The sequence below is a fragment of the Triturus cristatus genome, chromosome 4_2, assembly GCF_964204655.1.
Source record: "Triturus cristatus chromosome 4_2, aTriCri1.1, whole genome shotgun sequence".
Lineage (NCBI taxonomy): Eukaryota > Metazoa > Chordata > Amphibia > Caudata > Salamandridae > Triturus > Triturus cristatus.
Genome location: NC_140586.1, coordinates 780,213,086 through 780,226,827, shown reverse-complemented (window position 1 = coordinate 780,226,827; position 13,742 = coordinate 780,213,086). Strand labels below are relative to the sequence as shown.

The window sequence follows — 13,742 nt, the reverse complement described above, 5'->3', positions numbered from 1 at the left end:
GCCAGCTTCGATCGACCAGCCACGCCCTCGCCGCCGTCCCCCGCATCCGAAGAGCCAGCACAGGAGGAAGGTCCTTCTCCTACCTCGCCGCCAAGACCTGGAACTCCCTCCCGACCCACCTCCGCCTTACCCAGGACCACCTCGCCTTCAGGAAGCAGCTCAAGACCTGGCTGTTCGAGCAGTAGCGGACCCCCTCCCCTAGCGCCTTGAGACCCTCCGGGTGAGTAGTGCGCTATACAAATGCTTTGATTGATTGATTGATTGGCAAATCTTCTGTTCCCAGCTGGAGCACCTGTCGCCAAATTATAGATTGTGGCTTGTGCATTTTAATTTCCTGCACAGAGTCTATCGCACACCACCAAAACTATACCGTATGGGCCTACACCCAGATACGTACTGCTGGTGATGTGGTGCAACTGCAGCCACATTTACGCATCTGGCATGGAATTGTGGAGCAATAGCACAATACTGGGCGTCAATTTTCTTACACATCGGACAAATCACCGGTTTTCACCTTCGGGCCACACCACTGGTAGCATTGCTGGGTTTCGTGCTGGAGGTCCCGAAAGGTTCTCGCAAACTCACGGCTATGCTGCTGTTGCTAGCAAAACGTCAGGTGGCTATGCACTGGAAAAAACAACATCCTCCTACAGTTGCAGAGTGGCTGAAAGCTGCCACATACTGCAAAGACCAACTAACTTGCTATTGGGAACTAATGCCCTAAAGACATATGGCTCCCCTTGTGAGCTGGTTGTCGACCGGCGGGACAGACCTTCAGGGAAATAGTGTTGCCTGAGGGCTACTGTGCTAAACGGGTCTATTAGTCCTTACCATATTTCTGTGCAGTTGGGGATATGCTTAATGTTATAGGAAGTTGTCCGATGCAGGCGGGGTTTGGGGACCTGTGCAACAATGATACGCTCACGGAGCAGCAGTGACGTCGTCAAGTCGGCAGATATTAAGTTGTTAACGTGTGGAAATGACAGGTGGGGTGGGGGGGGAGTTATAAATGTTTTAATTGTTGGACACGGGTTTGTACACTTTGGATATTCCATGCAGATTTTTCCACAACAAATGCAATATTAACACGCAATGTCTTAAATCGCTGTCGGGCCTTTGGGTTGTCGGTGTAACAGCTGTGTAATACCATTTCTACTGTAAGTCATCCTTAGCTGCCGACCTCAGGGTTGTGGGCACATAGTTATGTACAACGTGTTACCTGCAATAAAGTTTTAAAAAATATATACATATTGCAGTATCATTCCCCTCAATCAAACAGGGTTTTGCCAAAACTAGGGCTTCTTATCGAACCTAATGGCTGTCCAATCCGGACTCATTCATCTCTATATGTGTATTTTATTGATTTCTGGGTAGCTTTTGGCCGAGTCTGTGGAAACTGACTGAAGGAGAAGTTAAAAGTTTGAGGCTGCCTATGGAGTTCCTGAGACCAATACAGCTGTTATACACTGGATCCTGGCTGCGAACACAACTGGGGAATGAGAGCATCCTGTCAAGGAAAATTGTCACTGCAAAAGCCCTAAAACAAGGGGGCTTCTTGCCCCCCCCCCTGCTTTTTAATTTGTTTATGTCTGATCTCACAGGAGCGTTGGATAAAGTTAATTCATACCCCCCACACCTCTACATTCTCTGGAACAAATACTTATCTAATCTGCTCTTTGCAGATGATCTCGTTCTGCTGAGTCGTACCGGAGTGGGTTTGCAAAGATTAATGAATGCCCTGCTTGAATATACAAATCAAAATAAACTGGAGGTGAACCTGAAAAAAACTAAAATCATCACTTTTGGGAGGAGACGAAAGAAACTCGGTACTTTGCAAATGGGCAGGTCCAACATCAAAAAGTTTTTGGAATAGAAATACCTAGGGGCTTGACTAGATGCAACGGGTCTTACACGAAGCAAAAGTCCTCAATTTGAAATAATCATGCCCTGCAGCCGCCCTGTCGACCCTAGGGTAAAAGTTGTGGTGCCAAAGCATGGTCCCGATACTGCAGGATATGAAGGAGAGGGCCCTACCGGTTCTGTCATATTGGAGTGAAATGATGCTGGACTAAGACATAGAATTGTTAAATATCCTGATAGCAAAATTCTGCAAAGGCGTTCTTCACCTCCCAAAATCACTGGTGCAGGTACGCCTAGAGTTTGATCTTCTCCAACAATTGACGTCCACGAAAAGCAAATTCATCAAGCTGTGCCACAGAATCCGGTCGGAACATTCTGACAAACTGAACAGTATAATAGAACAGCAGTGGCAAAACCACCCATGCCCAATACATGGACACATGCTTGGATGACCTTTGCCTCCATGAGGTATGGAGCCTGGGAACACCTCAGAATGAGTTCAAGAAAGTGGTGAATGCTAGTGCCCGGGTCCTGGGTACAATGGCCGACAAAGAAACTCTATTGCAGCGATCCCATGCCTGGATGATCTTGTCCTCATATAATCATCCGGTTGAGCAGCCTTACCTGGGAGAAAATTATCAAAAATATACAAAAAATAGACTTCTAGCATTTCTTCTTGGAGCCCTCCCAACCTTCGACTGCTGTGCGAAGTGGAACACTTAGCCATTGGAGACACAATGTAGACTAACAACCCTGCTCTATATTTTCTGTGCCCCCTTTGTTGCCCGCAAAATTCAATGCTGAACATCAGTTTGTCAAGTTCATGTCAGTATTCTCTCAGATGATGAAACTGCATGATTTGGAAAGGCTGAAAAGTACCTGCCTATATGGCACCTGACTATGTATTCAATATGAGGGCCTTGATATGTTTCAGCATAATACACAGTAGCAGCAATTTATAACATCATTTTTTTTCAACATTCTTGCTCGGTTTTATGGATTCTCGTCCTGCTCTTACTTGACTTGCACATTTTAATAACTGTAGGAAAGCACTGTCTCTTTAAAGATAAGACATGGGACACAGTTATGCTTGAGTTAAAATTGCAATAGAACCGTGTCCATATATGTTTGTTGTGGCTTAGCTTCTCTCACATGCGTGATCTGAACGTTTTATTGTTTTATACATGCTGAATCGTAAAGGCTTTTAATAACCATACAATAACGTATTATTGCTATTAATATTATTATTACCTTCTGACTTAGCCCTTTTAGTCCCAATCAACCAAAGAAGTACACTAAAGCCACCAAAGACCTCATAGGCAGCACGTAGAGACTTATAGGGTGTCAGGCAACAGAGTCTAGTCCAAATACAGTCACCACTGGTCAGCCGGGCAGTTGCCGGTAAGGCCTCTTGCAGCTTTTTGTATCCCTGTAGGTTTAACAGGATGTCAGCCTTAAAATTCTTAAAGTTCACTTCTTTGTCCCGGGTACAATGAGAATGTCCAGTCTTGGAGGCCACCTCTCAGGTCACAGACAGTGGGTCCTGTTCTCTTCTGAACTTCCTCTGATCCAGGAAGTGTTCTGTCCTCTTCTGCACTGCCCCAGGAACAGAAGTGTTCGAACGTCTTTTGCTCTTCTTCAGCTCTAGCTGTTTTCTGTAGTGGGTGCCCGAAGATCCACATTTTTGTCTGGCATGAGCTAGTGGGTAGGGGTGACTCCTTGGTACACACTAACAAATGGGTAAAAGTTCCATGTGCAAACCCTGCCCCCAAGTTCCCTGTGTTAACCCTCCCCATTTGGCCATTTTTAAGATGGTGAAATACTTTGGCTATTCTAAACTTGGGCTCTGGGGGATGGTGAGTTGTGTGGAGAATGTACTATGGAAATCCTAGTGTCCTCCCACATCTAACACCAAAATCAAGTTTGAAGCAGCCACTGACACCCCAATAATCCAAGACACAGAGTCTAGAAGAACAAAAGCAGGGTTTTCCAGCACACACGCAATAAAAACATAGCAATTGTACTGGCATCCTGTTCCCGTCCGTTCAAGTGCACTCCCAAGTGTTATATGTAAACCCAGCAGACCTGTAAAGCAAGATTTGACACTCCAAAAAGAATTGACATCGCAGTGTCAAAAAGGATGCCCAGATTCTCAACCCTTTATATTCTTTGAGGTTCACAGGAGTCATCTCAGTCTTTTCAGGTCAACCCATTCTTTGCTCGTGTGGGTATATAAAACTTTCTTCATACCCATTCAAATGTTAATCGCTGGCTGGGAGAAGTTGGAGAACAAATGTAAAATAGCCTCCATGAACTTCAGGCTGGAAAAAGGTAACTTTCTAGAAAACATTTTAATATTTAATAAGGGAGGTGTGTTTTGACTGGTTGAATAAGGTTTATTTTCACAGGTTGAATTGCAGTTTTTACAGTGGTACATTCAGTCAACCCATGTTGGCAGCACTTAACTTCCAGACCCAGGTTACACTTTGTTCCATATAGTAGGGATTTATAGGCATTTTAAATCTGCCAATGAGAAATATACTTACTTAAACATGTTTAAAGTGGGGGCACAGGCACTTTCCCCTTGGCAGGCAGGGTTAAAGTGCACAGATTTCTAAAGGGTCCATCAAAAGACAAACAATATGGGCTGACCATGCAGAAAACGTACATTATCTACAATATTGTACAACTAAGTTCTCTGACTGCTGAGTATGCTTCAGATGAGTACCATGTACTTCCCTCTACCACTTATGCCCACCCTCTAAAATAGAGTTTGAATCTACTAATATCAATATACAATCAACTTTCCTGCTACCTAAAATGTGCTGTGTCAAAATAATTCCATTGATGACTGCTCCAAAACTCCATGCATGTTTGACTTCATGTTTGACTTCCTTCTTGGGGTATCCAATGCAGTTTCGGAGCTGACTGAATCATGATTTGTATGGCATTCTGATGACATATTACTCTTGGTGGTGGCAGGGAAAGTTGAGTCCATTTTATTGCGCTAGGACATTATGATTACAGTGGAGACTGCAGGTGATTGCTACGTACTGTCTATAATGTGAATGGAGGCCCACCTTTTATGCATACGTTAACTCAAAGATACATTTCCTCATATTTAAGAGGATAGGTCTTCATGTAAATGAGGGAACACCTTTTGCCCCTGTTCTGGCACCCTATTACCAATTCAGGTGCAGGGGGCAACAGGTTCTGAGTCATACAGATTGTATCACATAGGAAGTGTTGCAGAGTGAGTGCGTCTCTAAGAGTGCAGCGTGAGTGGATATATATGTTGAAGGGAGCCACCAGCTGTCCTGCCACAGGTGTGTGCAATCACACACTATAACCACCTGTGTGTGGCCCCTTTCACTCCTTATATTCATGGTAGACAGCTGCATTGAAAGACAGACTATCAAACCGCTGGCCCTGTTAGAAATGGGGTCTCTAGTTGACAAAGGTTTGCACCCTGTCCACGTAGGGACCCTCACTCTAGTCAGGGTAAGGGAGTCACACAGCTAAGATAAACCCTGCTCACACCCTTGGTAGCTTGACACAAGCAGCTAGGCTTATCTCAGAGGCAACGTGTACCATACCAGTTCAGAAAAATAGCCAATATTTATCTGAACAAGACCAAAATGACAAAAGTCCAACATACATACGTAAAGATTTCACTTTTCAAAGGTTAAGCAAATGCAGTCAATAGAAATCCATGGATGTTTCACTTTTAGCACAAGGTACCTGGGATGTGTTAAAGTTCAAAGTCGAAAACAGGCGCAGGGGAGACAAGGCACTGGAAAAACAAACCGATGCTTCCGTTTCTTACCCCAGCGGAGGTGATGTGTTGGTTCCTTACTGCCAGGGGAGGTGATGTGTTGGTTCCTTACTGCCAGGGGAGGTGATGCGTTGGTTCCTTACTACTATGCAGGGGAGGTGATTCATCGATCCCCGGACACGTTGCCTCAGTTCCTTACTCCTGGGCAATGTTGATGAGGAGACAGCGTCGAAGTACGATGCGTCAAAAATCCAGACACGCTGTGCTGATGCGGCAGCAGTGAAGCAGGCACCGTGCTGATTTTTCAGCCACACAGCAGTGCTGCATTGAGAAAATGAGTGCTGAGAGTCGATGTGTAGATTTTGTCAGCGGTTTGCACTCCCAAGAGCCCAGTAAATAAATTTGGCACCACTTGGCAAGTCAGGGTTCTCAGCAGACGATCCCAGGCACTCGTAGGTAAAGTATTTGATGGCCCTGAAACTTCTTAACAGGAGGCAAGCACGCACAAGCGCTTGGCGAACCTATGAAGCAGGATTCAAAAGCAAAGTCCAGCCCTTTCGCTCCCAGGACAGAAGCAGCAAGCAGCAGCCAGCACAACCAAGCAACAGGAAGAGTGCCAGTCGCTCCTACAGCATCCAGCTCTTCTTCCTAGCAGAATGTCCTTTAGTCCAAATGTGTTCTGATTTGAGAGTGTCAGAGGTCCAATACCTATATCCCTTTCTGCCTTTGAAGTAGGAAAACTTCAAAGGAACATCTTTGTAGTGCACATGACACTGGCTTTACCTGCCCTGGTTCCAGACACACTACAGGGGGCTTAAGACAGTTTTGTACGAGGACAGGCACAGCCCTATTAAGGTGTCAGTGACAACTTCTCCCACCACTCTAGCTCAGGAAGGTCCGTCAGCCTGGTGATAGCCCATCAAGATATGCAAAGCACACCTCAACTCCCTTTACGTGACTGTCTACTGTAAATTCACAATAGCCCAACTGTCCTCCTAACCCAGACATGGATTCTACAGACACAGACAGGCAGAAGCACAGAATGTTTAAGCTAGAAAAAGGAACTGGCAAGTTATCACAAAATATGTTAACCTATGTGTTTTCCTTTTTGGGCAAGCAGAATTCAGAACTGCAAAGGATATAAAAAATATGTAAAACGAAGATTTGTTGATCACTATTATTAAAGAGAGTGTTCATATAAATTAAGTGTTGTAAAGAGTAGTAGTCAGTACTGGCAATTTGTTGGTGGTATACACTTTCTAAAAATGACATTTTTAAACATGCAATTTAGAAAGCAACTTCTCCAAAAGATGTACTTTTAAATTGTGAATTTAGTGACACCATCTCCAAATCTCTATCAGCTCCCAATAAGAAATTACACTGAAAAGATAGTCCTTGCAATAGTGAAAAAACGAAATAAGCAGTGTTTCACAAACAGGACACATAAAACACACCAGTACATGTCCTACCTTTTAAATACACTGCACCCTACCCAGGGAGCTGCCTTGGGCCTACCTTAGGGGTGACCAACATGTAGTAAAAGGGAAGGTTTGGGCCTGGAAAGAAGGTGCCCCTAAAGGCTAGTCATGTGGGTAGCACAATCAGTGCTGCAGGCCCACTAGTAGCATCCTTGTTACAGGCCCTGGGGCACGCCTAGTGCATTTTACTAGGGACTTACTAATAAATCAAATATGCCAATCATGGATAAACCAATCACCAATACAATTTAGACAGAGAGCATATGCACTTTAGCACAGGTTAGAAGTGGTAAAGTGCCCAGAGTACTGAAAGCCCACAAAACCAGGTCAGGAAAAAGAGGAGGGAGAAGGCAAAATGTTTGGGGATAACCCTGCAAAAAGGGCAAGGTCAAACAGGCCCCTATTTCAATACTGCACCATTGCGTTTGCAGCCAAGAGTTTGGTCAGCATTTTTTTTTCATAATATGGAGCACTGTCTTCAACTGCACTGGAAACACCCAATAAAGATTTGCCCAGGATAGACTTGGCTGTGAGCCCTGTTATTGTAATATGCCTTTTGGTGTCCAAGTTGGGTTCCTGAACCTCTGTCACCTACTTTGAGGAGATGATAAAAACACAGCTCCAAAAGGAGTTGGCTTGTACATTTTCCTACCACAAATTAATAACAATAGAAACAACAGTGGACGAACTGTACTCGCAGGAATAATGCAAGTCTTCTTTTTTTATGAGGTCTATCGCTTGTAGTTGAACTTTTCTATGGCACATTCACCTCTCTCTAGACTTTCAAATGCCCACCCTTCCCCATCACTGGCCTGATTTAACAAAAATCCTGAGATGCCACAAGCAACATCATGGCAGAAAAACATGTTTCTAGATGATGTCCATGAAGTGCAAACTTTTTAGGACAGTCAGAGAGCACTCTTTCAAAATATTGCTATTTTTGTGTTGCAACATTGTCTTATTGCTCTTCGGGCTTTAATAGGGACAGCCACTGCACTGACTTTGTGCCCATGGGTATTAAGAGCACTAGATTACCTTGCATAAGGTCAGACTAATTTTATTTAAGCCACATGGAGATTAGACGATTTGCCCAGAATCACAAAATGTTGAGCAAACGCTGGTCTCGAACCTGGTTCTCCAAGTGTAAGGCCAACAGCACTGATCAATAGGCCACATCATCTCCCCTACTACATGAGAATAAAATCTGAAAATAAAAAATGAAAGATTAGCGTATGTTAAAACTCCCAAATCCTAAGAAGGGCAAAAATGTTAGTTTTTTTGTCTATATGAGTATAATAATAGCAACAACTGTACAACAATGTCATCATCATCATAATACTAATAATGTTAACAACAAATAACAATAAAAACAACAATGATAATAATAATAATAATAATATCAATTATAATATTGGTAACAATCATAATATTAGGAACACTTGCATTATTATTATTATTACTAATGTTACATACATTTCATTATTAGAAATATTTGTGTTATTATTGCTAGCTTTATTGTATTCAAATAGGTTTCAAATATGTTATAAAAGATAAGGGGCATTATCATTTACCACACTGATCAATCCAACATCTTTCCTCAGAAACTGCATCGGACAAAACTTTGCCATGAACGAGATGAAAGTGGCCGTCGCGCTGACCCTGCTCCGCTTCAAACTTTCTCCAGATGAAAGTAAACCTCCCATCAAAATCCCTCAACTCATCCTACGCTCCAAGAATGGGATCCACCTGAAGCTGGAGAAAATCTGATTATTGGATATTGGTTAAATACAGAAATTGTGACTTAACAACTGCTCGGTATAGACTTTTTACAAGATCTTTAGCTGGGACAGAATTTCGAAACACTGCTATTTAGTAGTTTATACTTGTATTTAATTTCCCATGGAACTAACTATGTAAAGTATTAAGAAAACACAATATTATGTTATAATATTATATGTTAAAATATGGAAACTATCTATATTTCAGACTGACCAAGATGATCAATGTAAATCTTAATTAAATATCTGTTTACATTACTTGGCATTAGAACTCATCACCTATATGTAAACCGTACCTAAATAAATGAATTAAGAACGAGTCTTTAACTTGGTTTCAAATTTCAGTGATGATTTAAGTTACTGCTGCTGATATCTGATGTAAAACCAGATTACAGTGTAGTATTCCTACAATACTTCCTTCGTTCATTGATCCCCACAGAGAAGTGATCAGGCTTCCACCCAAGTATGTGTACATTTCTAAGGTTGTCTGGACTGAGCCTCACATGGCTACAAACCAGCAGGCATTCTTGGATGTGTAATTAAATGATTAAAACCATTTTTAAACTTGGATGCATTTCCTCAATTTCCCATTTCTAAGTTCAATATTAATTAACCATGAGTGTTCAACTAGAATTTATTTGGTATGACTTTGCTTGCTGCCTTACATGGTCACCTTAACCCATGAGTAAGTAAAAACATGGGTGCAAACAGCATCAAAGCCCATTTTAGCACGTGATCTCATAGGGAGCTAGGCACAAATTACACTTGCTCTATTTTTTGCACAGTTACCTCAAACTTGTGACTGGTGGTAATTAATCATGCAAAACAGGGGACAGTTTAAACACTTCCAGCTCAAACACAGCTATTGAAAAATGGGTTGATTATTTTCTTGCCCACAGGCTTCAGCAACTGGACAACAGTAGATTGCATATTAAATATAAGATCTCAAAAACAATCCTTGGACTGAACCCAAAGGAACGAAAGAGGCTTTTATGAAAGATGTTATAAAAAGCACAAAAACTGCTTATAATATTGATGTTGAAACTAATTTAAATATTTTGTAGGAACTATCATAAAAAAATGGATTCTCTATTATTTTCCAAGAAGTGCATGTAGTCATTACCTCCTTGAGATGAGAGACAATTCTGGGCTCTGATGGGTACTCCAAAGAGTATGATAAAAAGGTCAGTAAAGATGTTTTTAAGGTCTCAGTAAGAGCCTCATTTTTGAGGAATTAGTGTTGGGCATTGCCGCGATTCTTCTTGCTGCACTGCCCTACGCAAATGTGAAAGGGCAGGAATGCACCGTATTTATGAAATACAGTGCATTCCTGTCCTTTCCCTCTGAGCTGGTACACAATTTGCTGCCTCAGTTGCAAACAAAATAGTTTTTGTGTAGCAAGGGGCACTTTCCTGCACAAAAACAATCCTTAGTGGTGTTTTCCTCTTTATAAATGGAGGCCTGAGTCGTCCTCAGTTGAGCGGTACCCCTGACTCATGGTGCCATTGGGGTGGAGGTTGGGGTCAGTCAGCACCTAGTTCTGTTTTTCTCGTGCTCAGTATTGTTTGGCCGGGCTTTGGGTTTAGGTATTGAGGTACGCGCTCTGTGTTGTGACAATACCGCTTCCATAACTGCTTCAGCTCATATGGCGTCTTCACTCGTGGTGCGGCTGATTCTCGTTTTGCTCGGAACCCCCGTGACTCAGAAGTACCTCTCAACTAAGGGGGACTCAAGCCTCCACACAAAATAGGCTGAACCCATCACAGTACTTACTATATTTGCAAGCACCCACTTGGTGGCATACGTTGAGCAAAAGCTGAACCAAGTAACTTATCCCCTACAACATCAAGCCCTGAGGAAGTTCTTCATTAAAGTAACAGGCCCATCCAGAAGGTCGAAATGCATCAGCGTGCTTTTAAGGATCTGAGGGCACCCATTATCCATTATAATATGAATAAACATCTGGGAAAGAATGAGAATATTCCAATCTCTTTACTCTATGGCTTTTTAAACCAATCCTATAGGACCTTTTGGCATCAGACAGACCATATAGCTGAGGGTGATAATATATATACCCGCTGGAGTGTAAACTCATCAATGTGACTGGCCATTTCACTATTAGTGGGATACCTTATTTATATGTTTGTCCAGTTTGGTCAGTAAGATAAACAAGTACTATATATGTTGGACACTTATGTATGTTAACCTGTAAATATATAGTAATTGTCATTTATGTGATAATCAAAGTCTTTGACTTTTATAAGTTATGCCATTTATGTGTGAGTTTAAATATTGCTTTTGTGGTCTTAAGTTACAATTTATGTAAAGTGTTGTCCTGTACTCCTGTATTAATATAATTTGGGGACGGAGCCGTCCACAGACAACAAATTCTCTTTGTGTTTCAGAGTTTAATGCTTTTTCATCACCTTTTATGTTCCAATCTGTACATCCAATGCAGTTTGGAATGTGAGAAAGTGTGGTATACCAGTGAGAGGATTTCTATATAAATAAGAGATACAGTATTTTCTCCAATAAATGTCGGTATTGAGAGGTGCGGAAATATTATGTAGCCCCTTCAAAACATTGGATGCATCTATGGTTTTAGGTGCTTCCCCCTTTTTGTTTCTAGCATAAATACTTTACACATTGCCTCTCAAGAAAGCCTGACTGCTTTTAGGCCATGCTACCAGAGGGCTAAGCACAGGTTAATTTGGGGTTTGCCTGTGTTTCACCCTGCCAGAGATTGTGGTTGCTGCTTGAGTAGGGTTCTACCCCCCTCAACCAGTAACCCAATATCCAACACACATTAGTGTTGGAGTCAGTAATAGATCAATTATTTGCAACCAGAATTGCGGTTACAAACTGTTTATATATATGTTACCAACTTGCAATTTGTTAGGAATTCCCAAAATATTTGCCTTCAAAATTGGAATTCAGAAGGTGTCAGACACCCCATTTTTAAAATCGGGGAAACGTTTCAGAATTGCAGAATGGGGTTCCAGCGCCCACTCACAGAAAAATAGAACATTGGGGAAACACAGTATCCAATAATATTGTAAACACACTTATACAGGTAGGACAGAAATTGTACTACTCAACTGTTTCCCTCTAATGCTCCACAGTACTGAGGAGCATTAATTCTCATCTGATGTTATTCATAAATGTACCAATGATAAAGCTGTAAGCCTGAATCATTTGTGATGAGATGCTTTCCTGAGCCCAAGAATAGAAATTGGATTACCACATGCAGTGCACACCCTGGTCTCGATTCACAGAGAAAGTAATAAGTTGAAACTCACATATTTATACCTATTTCCAACTGTAGACAAAGATATGTCTGAAAATGGGCAGGTTATCGGCTGGATGGTCGAATAGGAATCCCTGTGATTGTAGGTGGGAAAGGAGAAGGTTAGGTTAGTGAAAGTTACTGACAGACAAGATGTATTGAAAGATGGGCATCATAGAGAGAAATCACTGTGGGAGAAAAGTGGGTATGAGATTGTTTGTGTGGAGTTGGTTGGGACTGTCAAAGAAAGGTTATTGACAGGACAAACATGACAAAAAGCAACATGGAGACTAAGTAGGTGGTCAGTGTCTTGAGGCTGGGACCTGCTTAACAAGGAAGAGGTGTGCAGTATTGTCATCAAAGATCATTGTGACATAGAGGAGTGGTTGGAAAGGTTAGGCCACGCCTATTTAATCCAGTATTATGCTAACACTTGCCTCAGTATTCCTACATCCTAATGCTTTTGGGGAATCTGAAATGCAGCAGGGTTATCTCCCTTAAGTCTTATAGATATATATTTTCTACTCTTAGACAATTGGGCACTCAGCCAACACACTTGGGCATCAAAACATTGTTACGTCAAACTTCAGCTATTATTTGGTATCAAACAGACCAACTACAATGTCATGTGTAGGGTGAAGGGGCTGAATGTCTGTTCAGGACACCATGCAATCCTTTGAACAGCTACTGAGGTTGAGGCTGATTTGCCTTTTCTCCTCTTTCCCACCTCCTCGTGAGCATAATTGGGCTCCAAGTCATAAATGTGAATTTGTTCACTTCAATTAGTAAATAGAGTAGTAGAGTTGTGTGTGTTGCTGTTTTACCCAATTACTCCATGTCACAACTCCCTTGTGAATCTTGAAGGATGACAAGTCAGGGCAGCTAAGTATGGTTAGTGTCTATTGCTCGTGTCTGCACCCTATGAAATATAAGCAGATACATTATGACAGCATCACGGTTCCTTGACACAATATCGATATATACAAAATATCGGAAAATTAAATAACCTTAACAAAAATATCGGCTCCGTATTCTTAACATAAATACCGCTGTAAAAATAGTTTTTTACTAATATCGAAAACAAAATTATCAGTAAAAAAAATATTGTTACCTTTAAATAAACATAAAACAAGACACAAATATCATCACACACAATTTCGACTACAATATTATCCCCAAAATAATTGCATTACCATAAACATAAAACAACACATACACATATTTTAACAAAAAAATATTACATCATTAAAATAAATATAAATCACCCCAAATACCCTCATACATTTATGCAACAATATAAATCTAAATATATATTATATATGAATTGAACACCATCTCGCCTGTATATTCCATGCATGTTGAAGTGCAGATCATCATTGCAAACAGAGCACAAATTATAGTCTCTGAGGAATACTGAAACAGTTTTATGAACATGTTTCCTGACTTTCTCTCTCTATATATAGATATTTTCCCCATGTTAATTTCCATAGGGTTTTTAAACACAACTACAGCCAAACAGTTGGACGGAATTACACTAAATTTGGCAGGAAGGTAGGTCTTGGTAC

General features: G+C 41.4%; 1 protein-coding gene across 1 annotated transcript in view; it reads left to right on the top strand.

Annotated features, from left to right (window-relative positions):
• The window catches only part of LOC146835036 (cytochrome P450 4B1-like), a 281,992-nt gene extending 272,774 nt beyond the window's left edge, over window positions 1-9,218 (top strand). The window contains exon 12 of the mRNA XM_085602696.1: window positions 8,715-9,218. Coding sequence (XP_085458822.1) covers window positions 8,715-8,880 — 166 coding nt within the window. The 3' untranslated portion in view covers window positions 8,881-9,218. The remainder of the gene's footprint in view (window positions 1-8,714) is intronic.
• Window positions 9,219-13,742: the final 4,524 nt, after the last annotated feature.